The sequence below is a fragment of the Pistacia vera genome, unplaced genomic scaffold (genome assembly GCF_008641045.1).
Source record: "Pistacia vera cultivar Batoury unplaced genomic scaffold, PisVer_v2 Contig35, whole genome shotgun sequence".
Lineage (NCBI taxonomy): Eukaryota > Viridiplantae > Streptophyta > Magnoliopsida > Sapindales > Anacardiaceae > Pistacia > Pistacia vera.
Window position 1 is genome coordinate 682634 of NW_022196168.1, and position 17881 is coordinate 700514.

The following is a 17881-nucleotide window of genomic DNA, read 5'->3' on the forward strand; positions in this document are numbered from 1 at the left end:
GAACTTAGAGACAACTCACTACTGCCAAATCTTGGAAACTGAAACCTTATAATTATGTGGCTGATTATATTTATTTTTGTAAAGGACATTTTGTCCTAATTAACTCCTGTTTTAGTGTCGGTGTGCTTATCATATTTAAACCATTTTTTTTTTAATTAATTACCAAGTAGAATATTTTTGAAACTTTGGCATATACTTTAACAACCTCTATAGTTTTTTATTTTTCTTCGTCAGAATTTATAATGGTTTTTGTTTTATAGCGTTCTAAGTATATGTCATTTTTAAAAGAAAAAAAAAAAATTGGATTAAAGACAATAATTCTAAGGTTTCGATCAGCTTAAAAAATTATTATTGATAACTTTTAAGTGTTGAATTAAACGATATAATGATAATTAGATAAATTTTTTTTTACTGATAATAATGCATGGCTCAAAAACTCACTAATAATTCATTACTAGCAAATGAATGTTTGTTATTTTATAAACACAGTAAAATTATTGTTATTTAATTAAACATCAATGTATTTCTTGAAAGTTAAATTTGGGTTATTATAACATTTCACCCCTCAATTCATCGCCAAAACTATTAACAACCAAAAAAAAAAAAAATAAATAAATAAAATCATCACTAACTAGTTTACGGCTTAATTTACAATACTTTTTTTCACTTTGTTTTGTCAACTCGAGTTCAAAATTGGAGTTTTTGCTCTAATAGTTTTTTTTTTTTTCCTTATAACGTAACTCTTTAATTTTTTTTTTATAAACTAAAAATCTTAATCTTTAGGTTGAATCTCGACAATAATCACATATCAGATTTGTGACTTATCTAATTTATTGAACATGTAAGATGTTTGATAGGTGCAGGAATTAAATCCCAGCTAAAGTAAAAAAATTCTCCCGTCCTAAAATGACTTTTGACTGTGTAAATGCTTATTACAATACATTGCTTCGATTTTTGGGAAGTATAAGAGTTAAATTTATTTTAATTTCAAAACCGGTTCAATGCGGTTAGAAAGTTTTAATGGTAGTTAGTTACGGGGCGGCCCGGTCCACTTTCATACAAAGTACAAAACTAGGAAATGTACAACCAAGAAATTATCAAACTTTTATTTGTCTTTACTTACGCTTCTTTCTTCACCTCTTCCATTTCTCTCCTTTATCTTCTCTTCCAGAAATAATGTTCTTGAACCTCTGCAACCTCTCTCCATTGCTGCAAAACCATCTCCGTCTTGCCGTAACGCCATGCCTTTATCGAGCCTGCATCAGCTTCTTGTTGAAGAAGGCTTTGAACCAGAAAAATTATCAAAAAATTTAAGGCCTATAATGAAGCTCAAAGAAAGAGTTGAACCACCTGATGATTCCATCACTCTCCCTATATACATCTGCCGCAACGTCAAGACGTTCGACTTCACGAAGGCGAAGACCGAGAAGTCTAAGTGGTCATCGATAGTTTCATCAGCTGGAAACCATAACACCAATATGAAAAGATCAGCGGAGGCTGCACCGATTGATGAAGTTGCAATAAGGGCAGTGGTGTCCATCCTCAGTGGATTCATTGGCAGGTATTTGACGGATGAAAGTTTCCGAAAATCGGTTAAAGAGAAGATCAACAATGTCTTGGTGAGAAGAAGGAAAGATTGTGACGATGGAGGGGTGTTGACAAACATGGAAATTGGAATTGAAAGCATTGAGAAATTGGTGGAAGATGAAGGGGCAACAAAGAAGGAACTTAGAATGGAACTGGTGAAGAATTCAATTCAACTTTTGAGTATTGTTGCCTCTTTGAACTCAAAAAATTCTAGACAAAATTCAACTTGTGGCATTCCCAATTCACATCTCTCAGCATTTGCTCAACTCTACATAGCAATAATCTACAAGTTGGAGAAGAATGACAGGATTTGTGCTAGACATTTGCTTCAAGTTTTCGTTGATTCGCCGTTTTTAGTAAGGACTCATTTGCTTCCTGATCTTTGGGAGCATGTTTTCCTGCCTCATCTTCTTCATCTCCAGGTTTGGTACAATAAAGAATTTGAGTTGATCTCAAACTTGAATTGTAGTGATAAAGAAAAGAGAATAAAAGGTTTAAGCAAGGTGTATAATGAGCAAATGGACATGGGGACTACTAAATTTGCTCTCTACTATAAACAATGGCTTAAAGTGGGGGCAAATGCACCCACTGTCCCTTCTGTGCCTCTGCCTTCAAGGCCTAGCTATGGAGGAACATCGTCGAGGAGAAGACGATCATCGGATTCGCTCGCCTCGCAGTCCTCCTCCATGAGCAAAAATTTGTAAGCTAGCTACTAAATAAACATGTTTTATTAGATTAGACAGTACTTATGCTGATTCTGCCATTGGTTTTGATTTCAAGGTATCAAACTGTGTTTGGCCCCACACCTGAGCAGATTTCAGTGGAATTTAATCATCAAAGAAGACATTCAATCAATGCATGGAATCTCCAGGAAGAAAATTACAATAACTTCAATTATGTTAATGTCGGTGACTCTTGTCTCTTTCCCAGTACTTCAATAATTTTCTTTATCTTGTAGATCCTGTGCTAAATTTGTATAGATTGTTGTCATTGTGACAGAACAAAGAATCAAGACCTAGGCGAAGATCATATCAATATGACAGAGTTTCAAGAACAAATTCATGGATTGATTCAGAAAAATCAGACTATTTTCGAGTCCTGACATGCCGCGGAACGCCAAAAGAGTTCCTAGTGAACTCAACCAGGAATGAGTCCAATGTTCAAACTTATTCAAGTGAACTCAGCAGCGCGATTACCGCGATCTGTTCATCGGAAAATCTGACTGAATGTGAAGTTGCAATTCGGGTAGTCGCCAGGGCTTGGTTGAATTCACATGGTGATCCTGCGGCAGAAGCTGAACTATTGAAGGCTCCTGTAATTGAAGCAATGCTTGAGGTTTTGTTTGCTTCAAGTGATGATGAAATTCTGGAGCTTGCAGTGTCAATCTTGGCGGAATTCGTGGCGCGAAACGAAGCGAATAGGCAGATAATATTGAACTCAGATCCACAGCTTGTCATTTTCATTAGACTTTTGAAAAGTAACAGCCTGTTTCTGAAGGCTGCAGTACTGCTTTACCTGTTGGAACCAAAGGCGAAACAGATGATATCGACCGAGTGGGTGCCATTAGTCCTTCGAGTGCTGGAGTTCGGAGACCAGTTGCAGACCCTTTTCACAGTGTGCTGCAGAGCTCTAGTGGCTGCATTTTATTTTCTGGATCAGCTACTAAACGGTTTCGATGAAGATAAGAATCTGGAGAATGTAAGAGAAGTTGTTTCACTTGGGGGATTAGGCCTATTAATGGAGAGAATTGAGAAAGGAGAAATTGATGAGAGGAAAAAGGCTGTCTCCATTGTGATTTGTTGCATAAAAGCTGATGAAAATTGCAGAAATTTCTTAGCTGAAAATCTGAACAAGGCCTCAATTCTTGAGCTCATTGCTGGTGATCAGAACCTGAAGAATTCTGATGGAAGTGCAATTGCTTTGTTAACTGAGTTACTCTCTTTACAAAGGTATGAAAGTTGCTTCCTAATAATTCATTTCAGGCTAATTTTAAAGCTCAAAAAAAACAGTAAATTTAAAATTAAAAAAAATGCATTTGCAGAAGAACCCAGATGATGAAATTCTTAGATGGATTAAGTGGAGGATGGGGTGGCTTCAACACTATGCACATTTTGTTAGTTTATCTGCAAAGAGCTCCACCAGAAGAACGACCACTGGTTGCAGCAATTTTATTACAGCTTGATCTTCTGGTAATTTCATTTCTATTTACTTCATCATTCCCATGATACATGTTTACAATAGATTTGATTAGAATTTTGCTGAGACAATATATGAAGTAGCAGTAATGTTGCAGGGTGATCCATTGAAGTGCAGCATGTATAGAGAGGAGGCAATGGAGACAATTATAGCGGCAATGGATTGCCAAACTTGTGATGAAAAGGTTCAAGAACAAACAGCAAGAGCACTCATGATGTTGGGAGGTTATGTTTCTGAGGCAACACCAGAAAATTTGCTTTTAAAACAAGGAGGTCTCCATGAGAAAGATGATTCTTTCTACAGCAAGAGAGTAGTAGCTTTTGATGAAACCTTGGTAAGCTTAATTAGAATCACATACTGTAGAAATTAAATTAAGAAAGAAAATATATAATTTTTTTTTTTTTTTTTTTAACTCAAAATAAAATGAGCAGAATGAAGAGGAACAGGCAACAGAAATCTGGCAAAAAGTGGCAGCAATTGCCTTGGTGAAGAGTAGCAACAAGAGTTTGTTTTCAGCACTTTCAAATTGCATAGGCAATGGGATTCCAAGTTTAGCAAGAGCAAGCCTCTTCACAGTTGCATGGCTGAGCAGGTTTCTCCATTCTCTTGGTGATGAAAATTTGCTGTCAATGGCATGCTCAATCCTTGCTCCTCAACTGCTACAATCCTCAAGCTATGACAGAGCTCATGAAGAACAAGCATTGGCTTCATTTTCATTAGAATGTCTCACAAAATCTTCAGGTATTATTTATTTTTTTTGTCATCCTGGAAAATTTGCAAATGATCAGTCCATTAGTTCAAATCTCATCATAATAGGATTCTCTTCTGATTTGAGCTTTGTAGTTTCTTGTCTGCTTACTTGTTTTATTTGTTAAATTTTGTGACAGATTATTTCTCCATGCTCTCATCATTGGAAAAAGACTTCTCTGGCCCTCTTTGGAATCCTTGTTAATCTCCATAACTTTGGGTTGTCAGCACGGTAACGTTACTTGTTATCATATTCGGTAAAGTTTCAAGGTATAAATCATGATGTCGTGATAATGTATAAATATGTTTTGATAATTCAATAAATTATTAATACTATTTTACAAACAAAAACATCGATCATTACACATTATCAAAATATTATTATTCGTCATCAAGATATTTCATCGGTCAATAAAATTAACCGTTATTTAGTACTATGACAATTCTCCTTAAGAGTTAGTAATTTCACGTCTAATTTTCTTTTCTTTCTTTTTAATTTTTTTTCTTTTCCGGGTGCATGTATATAAACGTAATTAGGGTTGTCCAGGATTTTTTTTTCTTTTTTTGGTTACCTTGTATTAATTTCTATAACATAGAAAATGGGTTTTGGTTGAGCTCATATTTCTAGCATTATTTATTCATGGAAAATAGAAAAATATTCTCTCCTATTTCAAATATTTGTCACTATTCAAGCTCCGTGGCATGTGATAATTTGTCTTAATATATAGCCAGCTAATCGCTGAGACCACTATCCAACCACAATAAATTAACATTTACTATTAGAAAAATTCATTTAAAATATCTCATAAAAATAAAAATAAAGACAAGAATAATAATAATAATTTCAATTTGGGATTAAAGGGTAAATCAAAATTCTAAGATGCAAACATCCTACTATTTTAATATCCAGAATAGCATTACAGGGTAAATGGAAATTTTATACTACCATTTTAAAATCCAAGACAAAATTTCAATCAAATATCTCGTATCAAGAATTCGAAAAACACAATCAATAATACTTATTTATACAATAGTACCTTTCTATAATGATACTTTATATAAGAATAACCTCTAAATAGTGATGAAAAATTCTAATCCCAATTTGAGATAGTTATAAATAAGAATAAACTCCGTATTATAATAAGTTATAATTTTTCTAATTCCCGTTTTAAGAAAGTTGCCTCCACATAGTAATAATTATCCGTATATTACCAAAAAAAAAAAAAAAATGATAAATTAAATTAAAGATTTAAGATGAATAAAATATTTATCTAAAGTTCTTTGGAATAATGATTTATACTTTAAAATTATTACCATATCTTTTAACTTGCAGGTACGTAATAACTCACTAGGATAGATTTTTTTTTGTTAAAGTCAAAATATTTTTAATTCTTAAGTATGTTTAGAGTTTTTTGGCAGGAAACTTTTTATATTTTCGTACTATCATTCTCAGGATTATTCCATCTTTCTTTTTGTCTAATGAATTATAAAATAAGAAATCAAAACAGTAATTTTTATAACTACACTTGTATTAAGTTATAATCTCTTTATAGTAATAAATTAGTTTAATCCCACCATTACAATTAAAGAGAAGTTTTACTGTATATATATTTCAACTTATCCACAACATGCTTTTCAATTTATGTATATGTCCTCTTCCTCGGTCTTTCCTATGTATTTCCATTGACAAAATCCAAAATGGATGAAAACTAAGACCAAATAAATCCAAGAAAATGCATTGTTGTGTAGTGACAAAATACCAACGAAGAAAGAGAAGAGAAACACAGAATTGTGATTGGTTTTGGGGTCCCCTTTTAACAGCCACCAATTGATTGAAACATAGAGTGGCTAAATTCCCACCTTTAGTATCCACTTACCAAAAGAACAAAGTCAGACAAATTGGAAAAGGCCAAAAATATAAAATCAAATCTACAAGAATTTGCACCACAAAATTATAACTATTCCTTCATGTAAAATAAGGTTTCACAGGATCAAAATCTTAGGTTGATCTTCGTGAATAAATAAATAGAAATAACTAATTCTGTAAAACCGGTCATATCAAACTAATTTATTATTTTAAGAAGGTTATAACTTAATAAATGCGTAGTTACAAAAATTACTATTTTGATTTCTTATTTTATAATTCACGTTTTAGTAATATGTATTATGATTTCACTTAATTGTTTTAGTAGTTATTACTGCAATTAGACAATAAAAGAAAAGAAATAATTTTGAGGATGATAGTACAAAAATACCAAAAGTTTCGATTTGAGAAGCTCTAAATATACTTGAGAAGCTCTAAATATACTTGAGAAGCTAGAAATATTTTGGCATTAACAAAAAGGTGTCCATGCTGGTGAGTTATTATATACCCATAAGCACTGTTTTAAAAACTGGATCGGACCGGTCGGTCGGACCGATTGTACCGGGAACCGGCAGCTTCTCCTGTCTGGTTTAGGTCTTAGGGGGGTTTTTGAAATATTTTAAAATTATAAGGGTTACTTTGTGATTTTATAGGGGTATTTTAGAGATATATCAAAAGTTTAGGGATTAATTGGAAATTTTATTGGGGCATTTTTGGAATAAATAAAAATTTTAGGGACCAATTTGAACTTTTTTAGGGAAATTTTTGTAATATATTAAAATTTAAGGGGTTAATATGAAATTTTTTAAAAATAAAATTTTGCTGACATCATCGGTCCAACCAACCGATCCAACCAGTTGGACCGGTTGACCTGTGACCCGGATAGCAAAACGGTTTGCCCTCCGGTCCGGGTTTTAAAACAATGCCCATAAGTTAAAAAATGTAGTAACAATTCTAAAACATAAATCATTGTAAAAATTTTAGATAAATATTTTATTTTATCTTAAACCTTTAATGTAACATAACATTTTTTTTTTTTTTTGGCAATATACAGATAATTATTACTATATAGAGACAACTTTCTTAAGACGGGAATTAAAAAAATTATAATTTATTACAATGTGGAGTTTATTCTTATTATAACTATCCTAAGTTAGAATTATTTTTTTTTTTTTTATAATTATATAGAGATTATTCATATATAAAGTATCACTATAGAAAAATGTTATTACATACCCATAAGTTAAAAATGTAGTAACAATTCTAAAACATAAATTATTGTAAAAACTTTAGATAAATATTTTATTTCATCTTAAAATTTTAATGTAATATAACATTTTTTTTTTTTGGCAATATACAAATAATTATTACTACGTAGAGACAACTTTCTTAAGACGGGAATTAAAAAAATTATAATTTATTACAATGTGGAGTTTATTCTTATTATAACTATCCTAAGTTAGAATTATTTTTTTTTTTTTTATAATTATATAGAGATTATTCATATATAAAGTATCACTATAGAAAAATGTTATTACATACCCATAAGTTAAAAATGTAGTAACAATTCTAAAACATAAATTATTGTAAAAACTTTAGATAAATATTTTATTTCATCTTAAAATTTTAATGTAATATAACATTTTTTTTTTTTGGCAATATACAAATAATTATTACTACGTAGAGACAGCTTTCTGAAGACGGGAATTAAAAAAATTATAATTTATTACAATGTGGAGTTTATTTTTATTATAACTATCCCAAGTTAGAACTAATTTTTTTTTATGATTATATAGAAATTGTTCCTATATAAAGTATCACTATAGAAAAATGTTAGTGTAGTTAATAAAAGAAATATAATGAGCACAATAAAACTTCATATTTTAAAATCGTATCGTGAAACTTGTAAATTCAAATATAAACGAGAGTTTTTCTCAATCCTATAAGGTTTAATCAAAGAGTAATGCTACAGATACCGAATTTGTGCACTGAAATTTTTTACCGAATGACGTGGCATCCACTAAGATGCGGCCACGTTGGACAAAAAATACTGATTCCGTGAATGGACGGCCATCCATCTTACACGAACGACTGTCAATACATTATGGACGACTGTTCATCACAAATGAACGATTGTTCACGACAATATCAATGGACTCCCATCTATATAATATGGACGGGTGCCCATTTACTATGGACGGGCGTTCATATAAAATGGATGCCCGTCCAGAAAAGTTTAAACACTAATAATGGATCGATGGGTGTCCATATAGAATGGACAGCCGTCCGTGTAAGATGGACGGATATCCATACCTAAATTATAGTTTAATAAAAAAATTTCTACATTGTGAATACTTTTTATCTATCTCTATTGCTTTGCATTTTTTTGTTTTTATAAATGAAAAAAAAAAGTTGTAAATTTAAAAAAAAATTATTTGAGTAAGGACGACAATCCATCTCATGACCATTCTCATTAGATGAACTAGGTCCATACTTTTTACTTTAAAATTCAATTTTTTTTTTTTTTTTACTTTATTTCATCTAAAAGTTTTGTGCTTTAAAAATGAATATTTCATGTAAATTTTTTTACTTAGACAAGCGATAGTTTTTTATAATTGAAAAAGAAATTGTATATTTAAAAAAAAAAAAATTATTTGAGATGGACGATGGTCCATAGTAAAGGGACTCTCATCTATAATATATAGACGGGAGTCCATTGATATTTCCAGGACTTTCGTCTATTTATAATGAACGATCGTCCATAAGATATGAACAGACGTTCATAATTGTTGGACGACCGTTCATTCACTGAATACCTATGTTGTGTACTACGTGATCACGTTTGAGTTAGATGCCAAATAGATCAGTGCAAAATTTCGGTACCAGCATTCGGTGTCCATAGCATTTTTGTTAATCAAATTACATTATTCCATTTGAGTTTTAAAAATAAGTGCCGCTGTGTTGCATTTAAAATTATAAAATAATGAGTTAATAAACATCGACCTAATTGTCCGTTTTCTTTATTATTTTAAACAAAATTTGACGGTAAAAAGATTTCCGTTAATATAATTAGTGAGAAGATTTTTGATATTACAATAATTATAGAAGAATTTTTGTTATTTAAATATACGGGGGATTATTGTTATTAATCCTAAAAAGAATAAGCTACCATTTCCCTGTGTTTCGTATAATCCAAAGCATAAATTCTCTCTCTGTCTGACCCAATAGAAGAGAAGAACAATGGCGGTGGCAACTGCTAAAATTAGAGCCTGTCAAAATGTCATCAATATGACAAGGATATTTTCATAATATATAGTAATATTTCATTAGTATTTCAAGTTTGTCTATGATTGAAGTTGCCAAAGCAGCAATTTCAAACAATATTTTAAGACCAAATCACCAAAATAGACAACAATGATAAACAAACCCAAACCCAAACCCAAACCCACGCCATCTAAACAATCACCGGCCGGGTTAAAAGGGAAAGGAGTCCACATGCAAACTCAGTTGACCATTCCTCGAATTAACATGGCTACTAAACAAACCATGGAAATTCGAGGCGGCAAAACTAGATATAACAAAAGAAAAGACTTGAACCCGTTAGATTCACGCACAAACTCCTTTTCTAGGTAGTTAGGAAAGGAGTAAACCTGCGTTCTGGCATTTCATCAAGATGGTACTATCTCCGTCCCAATTTGAGAAGATAAAAGAGATGGGCCCAGATTCAGCCGTTCAAACAAAATACATAATGTTTTCCAGGTCAGTGTGTAACCTGTAGAACCTCTCATCGACCGAGGCCACTGATGAAAATGAAGATGAAGTTAATGATGAAGATGGCGACGATACTGAAGCCGGAGATTGCCCCTCCACTATCGCCTCATGGTACAACCGTCCTCTATAGGCAACCAGGTCAGCATAATACACTGGTGGGACCAACGACACGGGTTTAGTGCACCGAGCAAAGGTGAAGCACAGGTTATATATGAGTTTCTGCAATTGATCAGAAGTAAACCCATGCTCATCCCATAAGACATGGTAGTGAGTGGGCTTGCTTGTTCCGAGACTTCCATAGTGGCTACACAGATAGAAATCAAACTCGAATGGGTGCACAATTTTCGAGTCCACAACTGTTCCTGGTGGTACATTGCCAGTGGTACCTGCATCCCTCTTACTATCCGGAAATAGACGAGTCTGGTGTCGCTTCTGAGCTACAATCAGCGTGATAGTTGGGAAGTAATTGACCCTTTTGCATGCCTCCTTGAGCTGTGTTAACTCTTCATTTAGAACCATATCGAACTGGCCATCACTTACCCCATCACGAAAGACCACAATCTTCTGTGGCTTGACATTGTTCAGACAAGTATAAGATTGAACAAGTTCCAAGCACATGTCCCCAAAATTCAGAATCTTCTCTGTCCTATGGTCTTGGGGCCGAATCCTTGCCACATATCGATTAGCTGCAGGCCAATTCACAGTGGCCACAACAGCTGCTATTGATGGGCTTGTTGTGTTCCGAGCAGCAGGATGATTAACGTCAGCCCCCACAAACATCACATGCTCATCACCCTCAAAGTAGGGAAGCCTGTCCAGGAGCTCTGCATTGCTGCCTCCGAGCTTGGCATTGATCTTGAGAGCGAGATTGGCAAGATATTGGTCATAGCCTCTGTTAGCCCTTTTAGCATTACTGGACAAACAACATTGCGTCACCAAACCAAGTCCGGTTTCACAGATCCACTTGAGATATTTGTACCCAGGATCCTTCTTAGCCATCACACAAATAAGAATCTGTAAATGGCCCTTGGCATTCTTAGAAGCCCGGGAAGTAACACCTTCAAGAAGGTTACGGAGCCCATCGACATTGGAGAATTGATTCATTGAAGTTGGGTGATAATAGGCAGGTTCATTCATGAAAATTCCTAAACTCTCGCACCGAGCAATAATGTCACCAATAAATGCAACATCCAGTTTATTATATCGATCAGAAGCGCTGAAGTCAATTACAGCCCACCTCTCTATTCTTTTGCCTTCTACAACAGCTTTGCCAACCAGGTTCCATTGGCATTTCTCCTTCTCAACTTGTATCTTAATCACTTTTCCCCCAACAGCACCTACCTTCAACTCAGGTGGCCCAATTACACGTCCATCGACACTTGTCATACTTGTATTCACTTCAAGCCCAAAATTCCGAGTGATCTCCCCACTGCCAAAAAATTTATAAAACATTAGAACTGAGATGCTGCTTCAAGCAGATTAGACATGCCATCAGTGGTTTGTCCAATCAGTCAGCATAATAGGTTCTATTGAAACTGTCATATTTGAGTTGGGTATACCAATGCATATATATTATATATATGAACTACATGTTCAAAATGTGGTACTCACAGCAACATCGTCAATAACCATTAACGACAGAGATTGTGCACAAAAACCTACACTAAAATTGACATTTAGAGCATTTGTACAGTCAGGCATATCGTTGAAAATAGAAAAAACATGACCTAAAATGTTCAAGCAGCCATTCACATTTGTCAGTTTTTAAATGAGACCCTTGCAAACTCAAAAAGATAGAAACAAAAGAAAATAATGAAAGGGCAACATTGCTTGAATGGGGAAGTACTTTGCCAGAAAGTGATTCTTTTCAACCATAAGCGCACTGAATATAAAATATCAAGGCACAGTCTCTGCCACAACTTTACGCAAAAATTTTGGTAAATTATGGAACTAGTCCACCTCAACTAACCAAACTACTTGAAACCACTTTAAAGTGAATTGTGCAAAAAATGAAAGGTTAATTAACAGAGATTACTAGAATAAAAAAGTGTATTGGTGTATAGTACGTACCCGCAAGGCCCAATCCTAGACCTTATCATTTTAGATATCATCTCCTGTCTTTCCCATGGTCGAGCCAGTGATATATCCTTCAAGAATTTACCAGCATTTCTATCCAGATTCTCTTTTGGATATATCTGCCCTTCAACTAAGACGCAGAACTCCATCGGTACATAGTTTTTTCGATTACTTTTTCCCAAATCTAAGCAAGGAATATCTGGATATGTAATTTCCTGGCCATATTTTTCCCTAAAATAATCAACAAGTCTGACTTTCCTTGCTGGGGCCCTCCCCTCTGGATCTTCAGCATCAAACGTTACCTGTCGTGTATTCTCCCTAGTTAACCCAGCAATGATGTACTTTTGCTTGGTACGACGGTGGGTCACAGTAACTTTTACTCCTCTCAGTTTGTTCTCAACTTTTCTCCAGTCTCTGTAACCATTTGGATCAAAACGCTCAACATGCTCCCTCAAGAAGTCTATAACTGACATTCGCTTACGAAATGCTAAAACAGAGTAGTCCAAACACAATGCCAGACCCTGGGAGGTGGCCTTCAGGCCATGTTGAAATCCTCGAGATGCTGTGATTCCACCTCCAAGGTCATCTCCTGGAATAGGTTCAAAAGGGTGAAAACTTCGGCCAACAGAAATCATATTCCGAGTTGAATTCTCTTTCATTACTACATCCATCCCTTGCAAAATATCGCGGGGGTTAGATAAGAGTGTCCCTGTCAAGTAATCCTTCAACTTGCGAAGCTTTAACTCATTTACAAGCTTTATAGTGAATACATACGAACGAATCTTCATATCTTCTGCTTCAGAGAATTTCACAGTAAATTTTCCAGTTGTCAGTTCCACTGCACTAAAAATATTCTTCTCACCATCATAGGCAGTCAATGCCAAAGGGAATCGAGCAGGATCATCTTCAAACAACTTGTCTCTGATCATAGCCAAATGAGACTTTGGTATTTTCACAGGGCGACCATGCTTGGGGAGCTCCTCTGGTTTGACATCAACATCATAGTGCCTTATGATGCTCTCAGGATTAAACTTGATTGGGAAATGATTGACTGATAGCCTCAAAGTCCGAATGGCAAGTGTACCACCTTTATCAGGGCGCTTCATTGGGACACTCGGTGACAACGTAGACCCCGATCCCGAAATCTTCAATTTTTGCATATCTAGAACAATAAAACAAAAACCATTAATGAAACAAAAACTTTCTCGGTCAGGCTGCAAATCATAACATCACTTCCATTTGCACTCAATTTGGAGAAACTAATTGCTCGTAAAAACGATAATATCCCGACAAAACACTTCATTAACAATTAACGAGGAACAAACATAATACAATGTGTCAACGATTCAAAACTACACCCAAACTTGCAATGAGCAATGCTGCGTGGCCCAAGTGATGCGGCATCTACACCTGCATGTCACTTGATCCACAATAAGTCCTTCTAAAACAATGCCACCACTTTTAATGTAAAATTTGATACCTGACCTCAGATATATAGCTCAAACAATTCAACATTTCTTAGAATCCAAAAACCGCATATCTCTAAAGCTATTTTCCCCCATTTAGGATGCAATATTTGTGCTTTTTAGAATATTTAGACAATTTGAATAACAATTTTGAAAAACATCTAGAACTAATATGCTTCATGAAATAATATACATAAAATTGAAGTGAAAAAACGTGTTAATTCAAGTATGAGTTCACATTCATACCATCAACGACAGGCTGTACGGCCGGCAAGACAGGCTGTACAACCGGCAAGACAGGCTGTATAACCGGCGAGACGGAAGGTCTGGGCCGAGGTTGATGCCACGGATTAGACGGCTGCGGCTGCGGCCTACTCCACTGAGTGGACTCGTTCGAACCACGATCCTGGTCTTGCGGCCGGTGATGGTCGATGCGGTGGCTCCCGCCGTGCTCGGTGTTCGCACTCCTCCACTGTGTCTGGTCACTCGAACCCCAATTCTGATCACGATCATAGCTCCTCTCAAAATCCCGGCCACGGCGACCACGAACATTTCCACCTCTGCCTACGCCGCCGCCGTCTCTTCCTCCGCCTCTATATCCGCCGTTTCTTCCTCCTGCCCCATATCCACCGTTTCTTCCTCCTCCTCCATATCCTCCACCTCCACCTCCACCTCGCCCTCCACCTCCTTCTCCTCCTCTTCCACCACCTCTGCCTCTGTAACCTCCTCTCTCCATTGGACTTCACTCGGGAGAGTTCTTACTAAATTTTACTCTCTCCTAACTCGGTCTCCGCAAACTCAACGCAACTCAGCCCAGTCAACTCAGAATAAAATAATCTATTAGCTGTTATGATATGCGGTTTTCTCCAAGTAGGGTCAATAAGAGGGTTTATATAGTGTCACACTGTCACCCGTTAACATGAAAAATTACTAAAATGCCCTTAGCGTGGCGCCTAAGGGGAAAAACGAAATTAGAAGGAAAGAAGTGAAGGGGTTGGAATCTTTAAAATTTCCAGAAGCTTCGATGAAACCCACGCTTCTTTGCGTTTTCTTTAAGGAATTTGGGCGGAGAGTTTCATAGGATATATTTGTGATTGCATAAATTTTCTTTTCTTTATTTCTCTTAATTTGGATTTTCTTATCATATGGCATATAGTAGGTACCCCGATAATCCAATTTGATATTCGAATAACCAAAAACTAATAATATTGAACGAATTTTTTTTTAAATTATAATTATTATTTTACATAAATTAATAAACTTAAGATTTATTATCAAACTAGTTTAAATAAATAATTCTTAATTAAAATATTTTTATATTTTTGTAACACATCACTCCATGGCGTCATGGTTATATAAAACTAGAAAACTTAAGCCGTAGGTAAGACAGAAAACTTAAATCGTAGGTAAGACATTCTTTATCATATTAAATATTCTAACAAACTTTTTAAAGTCAATAATTAATGCTTATATAAAAAAGCAATATATTCTCCACTTTAAAATTAAAGCAGGGGGCTTTCATGTATTAATCTAACAATATGAGTGGATTTTTTTTTAAATAATAATAAATCTAAAGCTGCATTCAGCCCTATCTTACCCAAAATACATATTTATTTTCTATTATCAAAATCCAATCATATTCTATTCAACTATTTTTAAACTCCTTAGGTTTATTAATTTAACTAAACAACCTCAACAAATTTTTTTTTATAAATTGACAAAAACACTCTCACCCAATCACATTTGTCAGATTCCGATCACCACCGTCAGAAGGTAGTTGGAATCTGCTGTAATGACACACTATCGATTGGATTTGGCCAATTGTGTGCCAATATAGCATTTTTTCGGCCAGATACCAGATCCACCGTGGATCTAGTCGAAAAATACCAGATGTATGACCAAAGATCTGGTCTTTGATGGCCACATCTTTGGCTACATTTGATCGTTAATGACGACTATATCTTGGCCGTCATTAGCAATCAGATGTGGTCAGATCTGACCGAAAAAGGTCATATCGGTGCACGACCGGCTAGATCTAGCTAGTCGTGTGCCATTACCGCAAATTCCGACCACCTTTTAGTGGCGGTGGTTGAAATCTGGCAAATGTGGGTAGGTGGGGGTGTTTTTATTAATTTATAAATTTTTTATTGTAGAGGGTGTTTAGCTAAATTAACAAACCTAGGAGGTGCTTTTGTTAATTTTTAAATCCTACCTCGTAATTAGAACCCATCTCAACTTTTTTAAAAATACTACTCAAAATAATAAAACAAACACAACTTAAGTATTAAATTAAATTGATAAAATTAAGAGTAAAATAAAGTGTCAATAAGTCAAAAGAATAAATTCCATTGAAATGAATAAAGTTTTCTTTATCAATGAAGAGATCCTTTACTCTTTTCACACCTTTGTGAAGAATTGCTATCTTCTTAGTGAAGGTATTATTATTTAATTATACTCTTTGAAATTGATTTTTTTTAATATTTTATATATAAATGAGAAACAAATATTAAATATATTTAAAGTTTTGAAGTTGGATGTGCTTAGATAAGACAAAGAAAAAGTATAGTATCAACAGAAATAAAGTGAAAATTTAATGCAATTAATAAATAGATTCCTCTGGCTACACATCTTTTTATCTTTTTAATTCATATAATAAATGAATGAGTAAAACTATTGACCACAATTAAATAGTTTTAATAACAAAAAAAAAATCTTATAAAAGCTCATAAATTCAAATACCCTTTATTTAATGACATTATTCAAAAGCAAAAATCAAACATTAAAAGAAAATTAGGGAAGAGAGAAAATGAGGGTTCAGGTTTCTCATTGCAAAAGAACGGAGGGAAAAATACAATACAATGCAAAAGAGGGAAAATGAGATAATATACAAAAGTAATAAAAAACTACACTACCCTTATAATAAATATATAATAACTCTAACATTCCCCCTCAAACTCACGATGTAACTACAGAAAGCATCGAGAGTTTGCCAATGAGAAAGCGAAAGTGTGAAATAGGATGCAACTTGGTAAAGAAGTCAGCAAGCTGTAAGGAAGAAGAAACAAAAGGCAAAGTAATGGTGCCACACTTGATGTGGTGATGGGCAAAAAGACAATCCATCTCGATGTGCTTGGTTTGTTCATGAAAAACTGAGTTGTGAGCAATCTGAATAGAACTATATATGATTGTCACAATAAATAGGTGTGGGATGCAAAAGAGAAACACCCATATATATAAGTAACCAACATAACCAAACATTCTCTTTGGTAGTACATGCACATAGCACGATACTCTGCTTCGGCAATAGATTGAGAAAAAATAGTTTGTTTCTTGCTCTTCCAAAAAATAAGAGACTCGCCCAAAAAGATACAAAAACCAATAACAAATTTGCGATTCGTAGAATCACTACCCCAATCAACATTAGAGTATGCACGCAGCTCCAAGGATGAGGTGGATGGAAGTAATAGACTTTAAAAGATGGTACCTCGAAGGCATCGCAAAATACAAAGAACAGCTTCCCAATGAATAGTAGTAGGAGAAACAATAAACTGACTAACAATATGAACAACATATGCAATGTTTGGGCAAGTGATAGTAAGGTAGACCAAACTACCAACAATAGTGCAATATAAAGTAGGATCTAACAAAGGAGTACCATTAGAAGGAGTATACCGAATGTTAAGCTCACAAGGAGTATCTATAGTTCTAGTATCAGTGAGACGAGCACGCTCAAGGATATCAGCGGTGTACTTAGACTGAGAGAGAAGGTAACCTTTTAGAGAAGAGGTAACTTCAATACCCAAAAAGTAGAGAACCCAAATCCCTTATTTCAAACTAACGGGCTAATTTTGACTTCAACACTACAATCTCATCAACATCATCACCAATAATAATCATATCATCAACATATAGAGAAAGCAAAATATGACATGTAGACGCTTGATAAAGAGAGTTGAGTCATGATTACTAGAGGAAAACCCAAGAGTTATGATCATAGTAAAGAACTTTCAAACCAAGCTCTAGGTGCCTGTTTGAAGTCATATAAAGCATTCTTAAGCTTGCAAACTTCTCCATGTTTATGAGAGACACCAGGCGGGGGAACCATGTAAACTTCTTCATGTAGATCACCATTCAAGAAAGCATTCTTAACATCCATCCTTGATATATGCCATTG

General features: G+C 34.6%; 3 protein-coding genes across 3 annotated transcripts; 2 read left to right on the forward strand and 1 right to left on the reverse strand.

The window, feature by feature from the left end:
* Positions 1–1241: 1241 nt before the first annotated feature.
* LOC116139278 (putative E3 ubiquitin-protein ligase LIN) lies at positions 1242–3812 on the forward strand. Its single transcript, XM_031424959.1, has 4 exons — positions 1242–2287; positions 2368–2491; positions 2587–3536; positions 3629–3812. The coding sequence occupies exons 1-4, from the start codon at positions 1242–1244 to the stop codon at positions 3810–3812; spliced, it is 2304 nt and encodes a 767-aa protein (XP_031280819.1).
* Positions 3813–3916: 104 nt separating this feature from the next.
* LOC116139320 lies at positions 3917–4921 on the forward strand. The gene is made up of 3 exons (XM_031424998.1): positions 3917–4117; positions 4215–4524; positions 4671–4921. The coding sequence occupies exons 1-3, from the start codon at positions 3920–3922 to the stop codon at positions 4733–4735; spliced, it is 573 nt and encodes a 190-aa protein (XP_031280858.1). The 5' UTR covers positions 3917–3919; the 3' UTR covers positions 4736–4921.
* Positions 4922–9666: 4745 nt separating this feature from the next.
* LOC116139308 (protein argonaute 2-like) lies at positions 9667–14553 on the reverse strand. The gene is made up of 3 exons (XM_031424985.1): positions 13954–14553; positions 12236–13403; positions 9667–11594 (listed from the first exon to the last, which is right to left on the reverse strand). Exons 1-3 carry the CDS (start codon positions 14441–14443, stop codon positions 10127–10129), a joined length of 3126 nt encoding a protein of 1041 aa, XP_031280845.1. The 5' UTR covers positions 14444–14553; the 3' UTR covers positions 9667–10126.
* Positions 14554–17881: the final 3328 nt, after the last annotated feature.